We start from the raw sequence: 17,280 nt of genomic DNA, 5'->3' as shown, positions 1-17,280 counted from the left end.
AAACTAAAGGCCATTCATTTGAACTGTCTCTTCCGTATTAGCCTCAACGTAAAACTTTCAAGCTGGGCCCTTGATCTGACCAGGAGCACGCGCAGGTACACGCATAGATCTAAAACAACTTTAAATTCACACCTCAACAGAGTTTACAAAGGCTCCCGACTCACACCAGGTGAATTAACTCATCGAGTGCTATTCACGTGTTTTACCGCTATGGTGCAACGTGCCAATCACGTGTTTGTTTGTTTTTTTGGAGAAAAAAAAATTCAGAACGCAAGATATCATTATCTGAAGATTTGCAGCTCCATCCACTCCTTGTTTAACTTATAACTGAAAAAGGCTGTATCTCGCTTCCTAAGCACTTTCTTTTTACTTTGAAAAAATCTCTGGCACTGGGACAACATAGCCAGAAATAATTCTGGCACGCAGTGAGTTAACATAGGAATGAGCCTAGATGCATATCAATTGTCCATTGTGTGACCTGTAGTGTAGGTGTTAAGCGACGTGCGCGTCACGCCATTAAAGTAGAGTGCAACCACGTTCCAATTCAGCAATGAAACACTGGTGGTCGGCCTGGTTCAGTCTAGAGGGCTTTAGATAGCATGCTGCTGGTGGTATAGCTGCTCTCAGGAGCATCTGCCTGAGGGCTCTGGTGTCTGTTACACAAGGGGCCCTCCCTCGCTGCTAGAGAAGCCACAGAATAAGGTCATCAACGCTCCCTTTCTAGTTCTTAAAAAAAATGTTGATTGCGTTGCTTAAAACGCTGACCTGTACCAAGGAAATGGCTGCTGTGGCCTTACACCACTTCCCCTTTTACAGGAAAATGGAGCCAACAACTTCACGCAAAGTCTACTTCAAATCACCGTCATCGCCACCACTGCATGTCGATATCTGCTCTGGTGTAAAAGTTCAGGTAAAAATAAGCCTTCTGATGCACATCTAGTAATTGCAATAAAGTGGAGCGATGTGTTAAGAGTGGGGTATGAAATACAAGCATGGGCTCTCGGTAAGACTTTATATCAAGGTCGGGTCTATAATGCGTTATAACCACATTTATAATGCAATATAATGCACATATAAGGCATTATTGCACTTGTTATACATGTTTATAATTATGCATATAAATATGTAAATATGCATAACAGCATGGTTTATGAAGTATTATATCGTCGGTGTCCAGCCAGGACCAGCTAACTCCATTTTCAGTTTTTTTTTTTTTTTTTCATAAATCAAGGCTATTGAACACCCTTTAGGTCTGTGTAAAATATCAAAACATTTGAACCAATGAAAAGTATTAAAAAGCGCCTCTGACGAAAACTCCCAACTCCATTGGATCCTCAAACTGTCCGTCAAAAACAAACAACTCCCCCCTCTCCTCTACAGCGCTGCTTTTCAAGAGCATGAGTAGAGCGAGTTGCGCAGTGAACGAGGAGGAGGACCACGTAAACAAGCTCCCCGTAGTCTGTTGAACTATGCAGTGTACCTGTTTATCAGACTTAGCACTGACGCTAATGTTATGAAAACAAGTAATTATATTTCTAAAATCTATTAAGTGTTTAATGAGGAGAGCAATGTGACAAGAAGAAAGGCGTTCATAGCATTTCTGTCGCGCTATTCTACTACCTCTTTGCAGAAGTTATTGTAATATTTAAAGTCCTGTTTATTATTGTAGGCCTATATAATAAGTGGCATGAAGCATCAGGGCATTAATTCACACGTTGTTGTGATGCATTGTGAGCTTGGAGATCCATTGTTAGCTTTTGAGAATTTGTACCCTTTTGAAACCTCTCCCTCAGCAGCGAGTGGAGCTATTGTTGTTTGGACACCTAACTCCACTTCAGCTTGATTTCTGCTCGTCTGAAACTGCTAACTCCACTTGTGCTGGGTAAAGTGTTGATTTACCCGCGATTTGGTTAAAGTGTTGATAATATAATGACACATGCAAGTATCTGACAATATATAAAGTCACTATACCAACTTTGATGAGGCAGTGTTGCTTTGTTTTAAAAATATAAGGTTTTCTTCATTTCCTGAAAAACGTATATTTTGTTTTTGCGTTTCCTGAACAATGAGCGTTTTGGAGTTAGCAGTTTCTGGCTGGACAGCAGAGATATATATATATATATATATATATATATAGCTTGCTTATAAGTGCATTGTATGTTTATAATTGCATATATATGCATGTTTATAATTATGCATATAAATATGCCTAACAACATGGTTTATGAAGTACATACATACATACATACATACATACATACATACATACATACATACATACATACATACATACATACATACATACATACATACATACATACATACATACATACATACATACATACATACATAACTTATAAGCACATAAATGTGCTTATAATGCATGTAGACTTAATATAAAGTCTTACCATTTTGTTAAATTACCAGCACAAGGACGCAACACCACGAGTAGAGCAGTGATGTAGTACACATGTTTGCTACAGAGAGGATGGGCTCTCTCTAAAGATGGTTTCATTGATTGGTCCAAAATGGCTTTGAAAACAAGGCAGTGGATTCTCCTCCTTTGGCAGAACGCCAGCTGACGTTCTGTCGACTAGAGGAAGAGACGCACGCGGCTAATTATGTGTCACAAAAAGCAAAGAAACATAAGCCTGGCTATGATATAAATTAGAACGGAGAAAACTGGAAAAAAAAAAAAGGAAAGAGGAACATTGTGTAAATATATTTGCGCGGCTCCTACAGAGTGGAGCATATGACGTATAAGGCGAGTGGGATTTCATATCGACCCATGGGGGTCGATATTATTTGCTCACCGTTTTATGAGGACATTCAACATGCTTATTAGGCCTCAAGGACGCCCGTAATGTCTTTTGTGAATGTAAACAAGAGTGAGACCATGGTCATTTTGTGAAATTGTGTTAAAATAAAACACTAAATTGTTTATGTTCAACGACAACATTTTTAATATCGTCTCTGCCGGAGGAAACCTCATATGTCCAAAACTGTTACTTTTCAGGAATTCAAATTCCCAAGTAGCAAAAGTAGCAGATCTACAAGCTCAAAACGTGGCGCAAAGGGACGCGTTTCGAGCTTGTAGATCTGTTACTTTTGAAGCTTTTGTGTGAAGCTGTAGTACAATCAAGCACGGCAGTTAATAAGAAGCCCTGCTAGCCCTCATGCATTGAAGGAGGCATGAGTTCAGCTCTGGGTTCTCCCTAGGTTGGCAGAGGGAGTGTAGCGCCCAGGATTACTTAAGACAATTGGCACCGGGTGAAAAAAATGGGGTCACAAAATCGCGGGATAAAAATGTAAGATAAAAAAAAAAGCAGGGTGTTAATTTACGAAAAAAAACAAAAAGTTACAAACATAGAGATACAATATATAGGTTTCTGCCCGACAGCAACGATATGATACATGTTGAAATAAGCGTCGCCAAAGTATGAAGTCAAATAAACTTGACGTACAAAGTAGAGGTCATGGTATAAGCTGGAGAGGGAGTAAATGAGAGTGCTAGTAAAGGTATAACAGCAGTGTCAAGTGTAAATATATGGACGGTATCTAACCTCCCATGAGAGTGGAAGTCCAGCTGTAGCACCCTGTCTTCGTGGGACACGGCTCTCTTGGCTCTCTGGTGACTGCTGTGCAGGGCTGCTGTGTCGTAGGACAGGCCCTCGTGGTGACGGATGTATTTGTTGAGAGCTCTCCCGAACTGACCTGAAAGAAACAACACAGTGCAATGTTTTTCATGAACCAACACATTATATTTTATAAGCCAGTTTCAATTATTACATAATCGACGCCTAATCGCAATGATTTGAGACAGTCGCTTTTTTTGTTGTTGCATAAATCGTCATAATCATTTCCATGTTGAAAAGTGTTCATATATATTCAAACGTTTTTAAAAAAATAGTGGAAATAGCAGATCTAAAAGCTCAAAATGTGTCGTTTTCAGCGTGCAGATCATCTCTTTACGCTATTTGTGTTTTTTGTGTTTTTTTTTTGTTTACCCATTAAGACCTGAGGGCCGATTCTACAAATGTCTGTAGAACAGATTTCTGAAAAACCTATGTTGCTATATCAGTGGTGCTCAAACATTTTCATGTCAACGACCCCAAAAATGACATGTATTTGGCCTCGGACCCGCATCTCAAAATATTTTGTTCCAAGGACCCCCAGAAGCAAAGAGTTGAGTTTAAAATGTTCGCTTTAAAAATATATAAATATTCAAAGATTTCTCAAAAATGACACGATTTAAAAAAAAATCTAAAAGCTCATAGAGCGGCACGAAGTGACTCGCTATGAGCTTGTATATCTGTTATTTTTGAATAGCCAACCAGAGTGCTATAAATAGCTGAAATCTAAAATGACACAGATACTTTCCCTGTTTTAATGGGTTAAGTATAAAGTTATTAAATTATGTAACTTATTTTTCATATATGCCCCTATATGCGCCTTCTGTTTACCAAGCCTAAAAGCCAAGCAGAAATGTAATTTCAATTCCAATGTTCCAACGACAGAAAAGCAATTAAATTGTGCACAACACGGATACACAACAACAGATACAGAGTGAACAGCAGCGGCTGGGAAAATGAAAGCCAACTAAGGAACCCTTAAAAACCTTTAAACCCTTCAGTAGTTAAGCTCTTCTTCAGACATGTCTGAAGAAGAGACACGTCTGAAGAAGAGCTTTGGCTTCCGAATGTCACTTTGTTGGGATGCCTCAATAAAAAGAGTTACTTTAATCCCTCAGGCTTTAACCCATTGAGACCTGAAGCCGATTCTACATGTCTCCTAAATCTCAACAGTTTTATGAAAAACGTATGTTTCTATATCAGTGGTGCTCAATCTTTTTCATGTCAAGGACCCCCAAAATTATATGTATTTGACCACGGACCCCCATCAAAATATTTAGTTCCGGGGACCCCCAGAAGCAAAGATTTGAGTAAAAAATGTTCGCTTTAAAAATATATATATTCAGAAGATTTGCACACATTTTCACGATTTTTCAAAAATAGCAGATCTACAAGCTCGTAGCGCGGCACTCGGTGCCGCGCTATGAGCTTGTATATCTGCTATTTTTGAATAGCCCAAAGTGTAAAATAATGCTTTTTAGCTCGAAATGACACAGTTCCAGGTCTTAATGGCTTAACAACAGAAATCAAAGAGAAGAGAAACTGGTTGCTTCATAAGTGCGCGTTTCTCAGAAATAACAAAGTCACCATTTCACAATCCTTCAGGTGAAACTTAAAGAGAGGCATCCTCCTCTGATGTTTGTTTTCGCATATTGATCATATTCGCTTTATTATCAGTGGTGGAAACAGTACTACATTTTTTTACGTAAGTACAAGTATCAATACTGCAATATAGAAATACTCTGTTACGAGCAAAAGTCCAAATGCATATAATGTTGAGGGTCCTTGACATGAAACAGTTTGAGAACCACTAGCTATAGCAACATACAGTACGTTCTTTTCAAAAAACTGTTAGGATTTAGAAGACATTTGTAGAATCCCTAGAAGCAAACATTTGAGTTATAAATGTTTGCTTTAAAAAACTACAGTATATATTCAAAGATTTGCACACATTTTCAAGATTTTTCAAAAATAGATCTACAAGCTCAGCGCGGCACTCGGTAATTCCAAACCTTTTCCAGGCCCGGAAAAAAATGTTTTTCCTAATATAAAAGTATTTCCAGGAATTTCATGACCGTGGGAACCCTGGAGAGAGATACTGTATGTTGCTGGTTTCCATCAAGGTGACTGTGTGCTATAACTCTCACTGTACAAACAATCAATAGTCATGGAGCAAAATAACTCCACTCTGAACTATCAAGTCAACAGAGACGGCAGTCGGGCCACGCCTCGTGCCAGGGTCTTGGCCCTAGCTGGCAGTTTGTAGAACAGTGGTTCCCAAACCTTCCAGGTCGTGACCCCCCAAAAAGAATCATATTTGAACCTAGGACCCCCCACCCTGACAAGCACCTGGAATTGTAGGCATTATATTTAGTTTGACTCGGTTCCACAGATAAACATTGTGAAAATAGCCAAACTATCAGCTATTTTCACAATGTTTGCCTGGCTCTTTCTTACATACTATTTGACAATTTGGTCAATTTGCTATTAAAAAGGTCTTAAAAGTCATTCAATTGTCACTTTACAAATGTGCAGATATACCCTGTATACAAGTATACTGTATGGTTTGTTTAATTACTGTTGAGTGAGAAAACAATGTTGCACATTAAGCTAATCATCTGGGGGACCCCCCAAAAAATAATTTGGGGGCCCCCCTGAGGAGGCTGCAATAGAGCACAGCACACAGCTAGGGGAAGATAAAAGCAACCCATGCCTCAACAGCAACAGGGATTTAAAACACGTTTTTTTGGATGTAATAATTCCCCTGTATACAGCAATTCAACATGAGAGCAAGAAATGACTTATTCAATGCTGACAGAGAACGGTCTAGTAAAACTGTGGTGATGGGTTCATTATGAAACTCTTTGATGCCCAGATGAGCTGTCTTAATACAGAGACACCCCCTCAGGCAATGCTTTGGCTAAACAGGAGATCACGCTGCTGCAGATTGGCTATTTTCGCTCGACAACAGTGTACGGCTAAATATAAAATAGAGCTTAAAGTGGGTAATCAGACGAATTGATTCAGTTATTAAAAAAAAGTGTTATTTGTTGATTACACATTTATAAAAGAGCCAAAAAACACACTTGATTATTCGATTAATCAAAAACGTAATCCTTAGAATAAACGATATGAAGACGATCAATAGTTGCAGCCCCTATAAAGGTTTTAAATCGTTGATGTCGGGCAGAAACCTCTTATCTCCACATTTTTACTTTTTATGTTTTTTTCCTCCGTAAATTAACGCCCTACTTGATCATACTACAGCAGCACAGCGTCACACAAAAGCATCAAGAGTAGCAGATCCACAAGCTCGAAACGCGGCGCGAAACGACGCGCTTCGAGCTTGTAGATCTGCTACTTTTGCTATTCTTTTAATTGAATCCTGAAAAGTAACAGTTTTGGACAGTTTCCACCCGACAGAGACGATATACAGTTATTTTCCTCAAGAAGTGCTTCTAAGTAAGTAGTAAATGATGAAGCCAGTCTCCCTGGTATATCTGTGTAGAGTTCTCCACCAACATGCATGAGACGCGAGCCGGAGTGAGTGAACCAAACCAAACCAAAGCCTGTCAAGCTTTGATGGTGAGAGCGCGTGGGTGGGACCTCGACTTCAAGAGAGGAGAGGAAGTTTGGACGTGAACCATCAATTTATGTAAGGCACTGCTGACACACTTGATGTGGATAGTTCCAAGCACCCTATACTCCCTCTGCCAGCCAGCCGTTCTGCCTTTCTGGCGGTACATACAGTATATATATATATACTGTATATGTGTATCTCTGACTAACAGGGACAGGGATGACAACGCAGGACAACAGCCAGATTGAAATCTGACGATCTGCCACTTAGAAATAGGCCTGTCACAACTCACAATTATTACATAATCACCTGATCATTTGAGCTAATCACAATTATGTCGCATGAAATGGTTACAATCGTTTCCATTCATCGTCTGTATGAAAACAGCTTGATTGAAATCAACCCATTAAGACCTGAGGCCGAACAGTTTTTTTTTTCCTAAAGTTTTTTTTCATATTTTTTTTTACTTATGTTGCTCATTATTATCATCAATGGTTTTCAAACTTTTTGTGTCAAGGGCCCCCAAAATAATATGTATTTGTCCGCGGACCCCCTCCCATCTAAAAATATTTTGTTCCAGGGACACGATTTTTCTAAAAATAGCAGCTCTACAAGCTCATAGCGCGGCACTCGGTGCCGGGCTATGAGCTTGTATATCTGCTATTTTTTAATAGCCAAAGAAACCTTAAAATGACACACATGCGTTTCCTTCCCGGCCTTAAAGGGTTAACAGGCTCACACACACACACACACACACACACACACACGTGTGTGAACACAACACAGAGTTTAATCCAGCGTGCAGTCACTGGTCTGCTCCGTTTAAACCAAGACTTAAGAGAGTTGTCGGATAATATGCGGCACACCTGAGGAGGAGATGACGAGCCATAACAGACGTTTGAGCTTCCGTTTGATTGGGCTGTCATCATGCTAGCTTTAGTATCCAAATCACATCAGAGTGAAACAAACCACTTACTTCAGTAGTACACCATACTGGGCTAACAGTCGGTTTGGAAACTAGGCTGCATTCAAAGCTTATTTCAACCACTTAAGCCCTATTTTATTTATACTTTGCCTCGTGGTGTTGTGCGGAGAACATGAAGTAACAACAGCTCTTCACAGTGAGGACATGTATTATCTCACATGGTAAGAATGTCTACCCCTTATCCCATGAACTATCCCATAATGCAGGCATTGTTGAGAGTGTATAATACAGTTGTGTATTTTGATCATTGCTGATGGTGTTACTTTGTTACTTTGTGTATTTTACAGATACAATTACTCTGTAACTGTATCTTAACAGCATGCTGTTAATCAGAGGTAATATATTTGTCACTTTGGTAAGAATGTGGGAAACTTTCCTTAGATGGAATAAAGCTTCTGCAAAATGTCTTCTAAATGCTAACGGTTTTCTGAAAAACGTATGTTTCTATATCAGTGGTGCTAGAACTTTTTCATGTCAAGGACCCCCAAAATGATATGTATTTGGTCGCGGCCCCCAATTTCAAAATATTTTGTTCCAGGGACCCCCAGAAGCAAAGATTTGAGTTAAAAATGTTCGCTTTAAAATAATATAATAAATATATTAATTTGCACACATTTTATCGATTTTTCATAAATAGCAGATCTACAAGCTCGTAGCGCGGCACTCGGTGCCGCGCTATGAGCTTGTATATCTGCTATTTTTGAATAGCCAACGTGTAAAATAATGCTTTTTTAGCTCAAATCAAAAAGTGACACAGATGCGTCCCAGGTCTAAATGGGTTAAAGCTATCAAAGCAGATGATGGAAATGGCAAAAGTGCATCAGAGCTTGTAGATCTTCTATTTCCGCTATTTTGGGAAAAGCATTGAAAATCGAAAAAAAAAAAATCAACATGGAAAGGATTATGAAGATTATGCAAAATAATAGTGATTATCTCAAATAATTGCGATTAGGCGATTATGTAATAATAGTGACAGGCCTAACTGCCGGTATTGCAAAGTAGTGCAGCTAATAGCGGCCTTGGTTGGCAGTGCTCTGTATTGTTGCATATGGGCTTACTGTTATGCTTGTTAATTTGCTTCACAGGGTGACGTATTTCCAAACAGCACTCACGCTGTTTTCTGGCCAAATTGAACAAAAGGCAAGCCAAATCGCCGTAGGTGTGGAAACATAATATTAATTGACTTTTATCCAGAACGCTGTCTCATATTTTGTCAATTTTGTCAAAGAAAAAACTGTTCACAAGCTGAGAGCAGCACTGTGTGTGTGTGTGTGTGTGTGTGTGTGTGTGTGTGTGTGTGTGTGTGTGTGTGTGTGTGTGTGTGTGTGTGTGTGTTAAAATAAGTACATTTCAAATGTATCTCACTACTATGCAAAGGATATGGGATATATTCATATTATGGGGTGGTGGGTTGTCAAGACCAGTGGTTCTCAAAATGGTGTCCGGGGACCCCCAGGCCAGGGGTCCTTGGGGGGGGTACCAGGGGTTCCCCAGCAAAATGTGTTAATATAGCGTGACAATTTTTTAGCCACTTTAACCATATTCTGTTGTACTTTGGCTATTCAAAAATAGCATATATACAAGCTCATAGCACGTCACTCCGTGCCACGCTATGAGCTTGTAGATCTGCTATTTTTTTGACAAAATCGTGAAAATGTGTGCAAATCTTTGAATGCGTATTTTTTCAAAGTCAACATTTTTAACTCAAATCTTTGCTTCTGGAGGTCCCTGGGAAGAACATATTTTTCAGATGGGGGTCCGCAGCCATATACATATCATTTTGGGGGGTCCATGACACGACAAAGTTTGGGAACCACTGGCCAAGACAATGTCACAGCAATACTGAGAACAACAACCTCTCGAGTCAAAGAATTCTAGCACCAGCAATGCAAGTCAGGAAGTGTTGTTCGTAGACTATAAAAAAAACTAAGGACAAAACTTCCTACATTCGAATCCTGGTACAGAAGGATCATATATATGTATATTTTTTCCCCAAGTAAATAACAAGTTTCTTACAAAACACTGGCATGCATTCTTTTAACCCTTTAAGACCGGGAACGCATCTGTGTCATTTTAAGATTTCTTTGGGCTATTCAAAAATAGCAGATCTGCAAGCTCATAGCGCGGCACCGAGTGCCGCGCTATGAGCTTGTAGATCTGCTATTTTTTTGAAAAATCGTGAAAATGTGTGCAAATATTTTATATTCTTTTATATATTTTTAACTCAAATCTTTGCTTCTGGGGGTCCCTGGACAAAAGATTTTTAGATGGGAGGGGGTCCGCGGACAAATGCATATTATTCTGGGGGTCCTTGACATGAAAAAAGTTTGAAAACCATTGATAATAATATAGCAACATAAGTAAAAAGTAAAAAATAAAAAAACTGTTAGGATTTAGAAGACATTTGTAAAATCCCCAGAAGCAAAGATTTGAGTTAAAAACTTTCACTTGATTTGCACACATTTTCACGATTAAAAAAAAAAAAGTGCAGATCTACAAGCTCGTAGCGCGGCGCTCGGTGCCGCACTACGAGCTTGTATATCTGACTAAGGACCAAGCATTCCTACATTCGAATCCTGGTACAGAAGGATCATATATATGTATATTTTTTCCCCCCAAGTAAATAACAAGTTTCTTACAAAACACTGGCATGCATTCTTTTAATATTGTTCTCGCCAACAGCATGCATTTCAGGTATACAATGCAAATGACTAGCTGCTAGCGTGGGATAAAATAAGATACCCTCTTGCCAATGAATATATGAATACTATGTAGCCTACGGCCACTATCAACAGTGAATATGAGACTGCTATGTGTACAGTGACAGCCAGCCATCATCAGTGGACTATCTAGATAATACGCAGTACAGTCGATCAACAGTAACTATATGGAGAATAGTCTAATGAATCAAAGTGAATAAAAGTGATCCAGTTTTCCTTAACAGGCATCTGTTATGGTTCGGTAGTGCATTGGTTCTCAAAGTGTGGTCCGGGGGCCCCCAGGGGTCCATGAGGGGTCCCCCCAGCAAATGTAGATAATATAGCATCTGGATGCAAATTATCGATGAATTAATTGATAACCTTATCGATCGTTTAATTGATAAACTGCGTTTCTTAGGACCAAAAGGAACATTCTTGTCCGAAACCGAAAATGAGTGCAGAAACATAATGGCCTTGATGTATATAACATTAACGAGCATCAACGAGCATCAGCTGGACACAGACACACACACACCTCCTGCAGTGCTCTATGGAGTCTGTCTCATTTCTCTCCAAAAGCCCTTGAATATGATGGAATATATTTTTTGTATGTATATATTTTTTTGGGGCAGATGGCAGATTCGTCTGGTGACAGGCTATAATAGCATCACAATCATTTTAACCACTTTATCCATTTATATATTGGCTATTCAAAAATCTTGAAAGTGTTTCCACGACCTGCACTGGCTCCCTCTCAGACAAAGAATCCAGTTCAATCCACTACAAAATCCTGTTTACCACCTACAAGGCACTCAATAATCGGGCTCCCTGATCTCTCTGATCTTCTCCAACACTATGGCCCCTCCCGTTCCCTCAGGTCCAGTGAAGCCAACCTCTTTGGAGGTCCCCCAGGACAAGCACAGTACCTGGGGGGGATAGGGCTTTCTCTGTTGCTGCCCCCTCCCTCTGGAAAGCACTCCCCAACCATCTAAAAAATGCCCCCTCCCTCCCCTCCTTCAAAACCTCACTCAAGTCAAAACCCACCTCCAAGCTGAGGTCTAGTTAAGTTAAGTTAAGTCTCCCCAACCCATGCGTAACCTTTTATATCTTTTAATCTAGCACTTATCTTTTATGGTTTTGTTTCATTTTTTCTTAAAGGGGTAGTTCACCCACAAAATGACTTTTTTTCCTATCGATTAGTCACCCCATGGAGACTGGAGAATTTGTGGATATTTGTTTGTTTTTGTCTCATTCCTAAACCAATAATTTGATGACCGGCAGCGGTTCCTGTAGGAGACACAAAGAGTCTCCTTTGTGTCTCCTACCGGAACCGCTGCCTACCGGTCCGCTGGTCATCAAATTATTGGCTTAGGAATGCAACAAAAACAAAACAATATCCATGAATTCAAGTCTCCATGGGCTAATCGATAGGAAAAAAAGCATTTTTTTGGGTGAACTATCCCTTTAACCCAGAGGTCTTCAACAGGGGGTCCGGGACCCCTAGGGAGTCCTCAGAGTTACTACAGGGGGTCCGCCAAATCTTTGTGTGATTTTTTACATTAACCACTTCAACCAAGCATCCCTATTCTAAGGAGAACTTTAGCCAAAAATACTATTTTCTGCTATTTTCGGCAAAGTGGTTTGGTGTAGGGGGAAAAAAGAGCAGACTAAGTACAGAGTGAAAGGTCAGGTTTACTAAGTATTGTTTAAGTGCATGGTTAAATGTCCGAAAATACACATTAACATGAATCCAACATGATAGTGCTGTGAAACAAGTCTATGAAGCTGCCGATGAAATCTATGAAAAAATAAATATTTTACACAATATATAATGGGGGTCCCTGCTTTATCTCGCTCTCAGCTAAGGGGTCCTTGGCCTGAAAACGTTGAAGACCCCTGCTTTAACCCATTAAAACCGGGAAAGCATCGGTGTCATTTTATTTTTGCATTGGCTATTCAGACTTGGCTGTGTGGAGCCTGATGGCTGTTGGCACAAAGGACAGTCCAAGTCACATTGTGGTGTGCCAGGTTAGGATGATGTGTGTGGCTGAATGTGCTCCTTGTCCCCACTAGCACATCGTAGGAGGGGATAAGAGGGGTTGAACAGGGTAGCATCCAGCTTCCTCCTTCTCATCCTCGCCTCAGCAACCACCTCCACACTGTGTGCAGTGTCACTACAACTAACAGAGCTAGCCATCGTTTGGCAGCGGTTTAAGTATTATTACTTTTTAACCCATTAAGACCTGAGGCCGATTCTACATGTCTCCTAAATCAATCAACAGTTTTCTGAAAAACGTATGTTTCTATATCAGTGGTGCTCAATCTTTTTCATGTCAAGGACCCCCCAAAATGATATGTATTTGGCCGCCGACCCCCATCAAAATATTGTGTTCCTGGGACCCCCAGAAGCAACGATTTGAGTTAAAAATGTTCGCTTTAAAAATATATATATTCAGAAGATTTGCACACATTTTCACAATTTTTCAAAAACAGCAGATCTACAAGCTCGTAGCGCGGCACTCAGTGCCGCGCTATGAGCTTGTAGATCTGCTATTTTTGAATAGCCCAAAGTGTAAAATAATGCTTTTTAGCTCAAATTTAAAAATGACACAGTTCCAGGTCTTAATGGGTTAAGACCTGAGGCTACTTCTAAATCAGTAGTTTTCAAACATTTTCGTGCCAAGGACCCCCAAAATGACATGTATTTGGCTGTGGAACCCCCCCATCTGAAAATGTTTTATGCCAGGTACTCCCAGAAGAGAAGATTTGTGTAAAAACAAATCTAAAATCTAAATTATTTAAGACTTTTCAAACACTTTCAAGATTTTTCAAAAATGTTCAGAAATTGCAGATTGTGACGCACTGTGAGCTTGTATATCTGCTATTTTTGAGAACCACTGTTCTAAATCCTAAGAATTTTTTGAAAAACGTATGTTGCTATATGTATATAGCTAAAATATGAAATCGCACAGATGCTTTCCTGGTTTTAATGGGTTAATTAACATTCTGGAAATGATCCCCAAAAGATCGAAAGAAAGCCACTTGGGTTTTAAAAAAGGAGAGACTGGCCAAGCTGCTGTCCCTTTTACTAGCTTATTGCGTCGGGCAAACATTATGGCTGGACCCCGATTACAGAATCAAGGCAGCCAGAACATCTTTTCATGACATTGTTTTTTCATATTGTTATTATTATGTTTTAAAGCTTACCGGCCCCCCCCAAAAGGCACACAGCTGTTTCTTTGTTTTTACAAAAGTTCTCTTAGGCTGTGTTCACATGTAGCATTTTCGGTGTGAAAAAAGTGCTGCCTGGAGTGCATTCTGTGCCGATATGGAAAAAGAAAAAGAAAATAATCATTTAAAAAACAAACACCAAAAACAAACAACAAAAGAACAGCCACAGCTGACCGCGGTCGTCGGTCAGACAACCTCCCGGAGTAACCCTAAGCCGGTAAGTTTTCAAATGTCAGGATTGTACTGCTTGTTGTGGCACGGAATGTACGTTTCATTTAGGCCAGAATACAATCTGTAGTCGCAGCTCATGTTTGGGAGCCATTGGCTCTCTGACTCATGTTTGATTCCATGTGTTCGCTGAACAGGAGGGATATCCATTCTGGGGCGAGCCGTGCTGTCAGTCAACGACTGTATTCATCAGCAAGAGGACTTCATCGAGCGTCGTTCATACCATGTAGTACTTTATGCATTCCTGTACTCTTAGTTTTCCAGAGTTCATAGCTATGAAGAGTTCAAGCTCATATGTAGATCTGCTATTTTTTTTTTTACCGTGAAAATGTGTGCAAATCTTTAGTTTGAATATATATAAAGCGAAAGTTTTAAACTTAAATCTTTGCTTCTAGGGATTTAACAAATGTCTTCTAAATCCTAACCACCTAATTTTTTATTTATTTTTTACTTATTATGTATATTATCAATGGCTTTCAAACTGTTTTCATGTCAAGGACCCCCAAAATAATATGTATTTGTCCACGGACCCCCTCCCATCTAAAAATATTTTGTTCCAGGGACCCCCAGAATCAAAGATTTGAGTTAAAATGTATATAAAAAATGTGCACACATTTTCAAGATTTTTCCAAAAATAGCAGATCTACAAGCTGCTTGTATATCTGCTATTTTTGAATAGCCAAAGAAATCTTAAAATGACACACATGCGTTCCCTTCCGGGCCTTAAAGGGTTAACAATTAAGAGAGAACAAGAGCTTTGGCTTTAGAGACTGACAAAGAGGAAGTCAACGCTCATTTATCAACAGGTGCTTTCACTTTACTTCCACATTTTCTACGTCAGCTGAGCTCATCGAAGACATGTTCAGCTGTTCTCAACATTTCTAACAAATAAGCATCCAAATATACTTCTTTTTTTTATCTGAGAAGAGCTTTAGGTATTCACAAATACAGATTTTTAGTATTCGACTTAGAATACCAAAAAGTATTCGAATAGCCAAACATTCACGGGTGATAGATCATATTTTTTCATCCAATAAAAACGAGTAATTCTCTGTATTTCTCATGAAATTGCCGTGCTGCAAGCCTTGAAAACAACCAGCGAGTAAAGGGTTAACTAATGCAGGCGGGATCTGATTTGACAACAATCAAGAACTACCCAATACCACACAGATGCATATCTGTTGATATATAATATGCCACTGCTTTATGAAAAGAAATATCAATATAATTATTTTTTTTATCAAATATCAGCAAATATTCGACTTTGATGTACAGTACGACTAATAGCGGTTTTGATATTTGAATAGTCCAATATTCGATTATTTTGTGAAACCCCTAACACACACACACACACACACACACACACACACACACACACACACACACACACACACACACACACACACACACACACACACACACACACACACACACACACACACACACACACACACACACACACACACACCCTGAAGGCAGAGCACACTGCTTGGAGCTGTATTGTTTTGCTGTGGTCACACCTCTTCCAAACAGGCCATTCACACAACATGCCCCAGCATGAGTCGCAGGAGAAAATATTCCAGCTCTATCAGCCTGTTAATTCTCCTACCACAGTCACAGTGACAGCAGCAGTCTAAACACTAGACAGAGTCCAGGCTGCCATCTGAATATCACCACTAAATATCCTCGCTGTCGGGCAGAGAGCCAGCAAAATCGTGCATGTCCAAAAACGTTACTTTTCAGGAAACAGGAAAAGAGAGCCTGTGTGGATCCAGTCAGTGTAGTTATTATTTAGTCCCACACTCTTGTTAAAAGGGATATTTCACTTTCAAACATGTTTGGGTAATTTTAACGTCTACTCTGGCTTTTGTGAATACCCCAGACAGTATTTAAGTGGTTTGATTCAGTATTTAGATAGTCGATATTCATTTTATCAGACACGCCCCCTTCCTAAACAAACCCAGTGTAACTTCAAACTCCATTTTAATCATGATAGATTAATTGAAAACACCCGTCCTTGGTTCTGGTGACACATACTGCCCTCCTTATACGTGAGGGGGCCGTGTGTTTTCAATTACCTTTTCATTTATTTATTTTCCATTTTCCCCAAAAGCATTAATAGTAATAGAAAAAACACGGCCGCCTCATGCATTAGAAGGACAATATCAGTCACCAGGCAGAACCAAGGACGGGTGTTTACAATGAATCTAACATGGTTCAAATGGGTTTGTATAGGGGTGTGTCTGATAAAATGAATATCACATATCTTAATACTGAATCAAGCAATTTAAAAACTGTATGGGGTGTTCACAAAAGCCTGAGTAGACCTTAAAATGACCCCAACCATGTTTGAAAGTGAAATATCATTTTAATACTTTTTCATTGGCTAAATATTCATAAAACCCACAGACAGACGTAACCACTTTTCGAGGACATTTTTTTTACAATTTTTTTAAAATAATATTGCCGATCTACAAGCTCGAGCTTGTAGGTCTGCTATTTTTGCAGAATGAAGTAGGGCATTCATTTACTAAAAAACACACATAGTTGAAACATGGAGATGAGAGGTATTAATTTGGGGGGTACTTGACATGAAAATGTTTGAGAACCACTGGTTTAAACAACATTAGGAAACAAGCCCAAATAAGCCCATTTTACAAACAAGCCACAAAAAAAAAAAACACAACCACCAACTACCAATGAAAATTTACAAGCAACTTTATAGAAAAACAAGCCCAAATTTGCTTATAATAAGCAGACATGGCAACACTGATCGCCAAATCAACACTTAGAGGTGACAACTTCATTGACATGCAATGACACGGCAATGTGTACAGCCTAGTTGAGGCACTTCCCGTTTACACACAGGCTAGTTGTATAATAAGTAACAGGTTCTGGTGTCACCGAAAAAACAGCACACACATG

At 39.4% G+C, this 17,280-nt stretch overlaps 1 protein-coding gene across 3 annotated transcripts in view; it reads right to left on the bottom strand.

Moving 5' to 3' along the window:
- The window catches only part of LOC311050845 (disintegrin and metalloproteinase domain-containing protein 10-like), a 162,024-nt gene that overhangs the window by 132,088 nt on the left and 12,656 nt on the right, over positions 1–17,280 (bottom strand). For all 3 annotated transcript variants that reach the window (XM_084065015.1, XM_084065016.1, XM_084065017.1), the window contains exon 2: positions 3,564–3,714. In XM_084065015.1, coding sequence (XP_083921141.1) covers positions 3,564–3,714 — 151 coding nt within the window. The remainder of the gene's footprint in view (positions 1–3,563; positions 3,715–17,280) is intronic.

This window comes from Gymnoscopelus microlampas (genome assembly GCF_963454915.1).
Source record: "Gymnoscopelus microlampas genome assembly, chromosome: 1".
NCBI classification, from domain to species: domain Eukaryota; kingdom Metazoa; phylum Chordata; class Actinopteri; order Myctophiformes; family Myctophidae; genus Gymnoscopelus; species Gymnoscopelus microlampas.
This window is presented reverse-complemented; position numbering and strand designations above follow the sequence as displayed.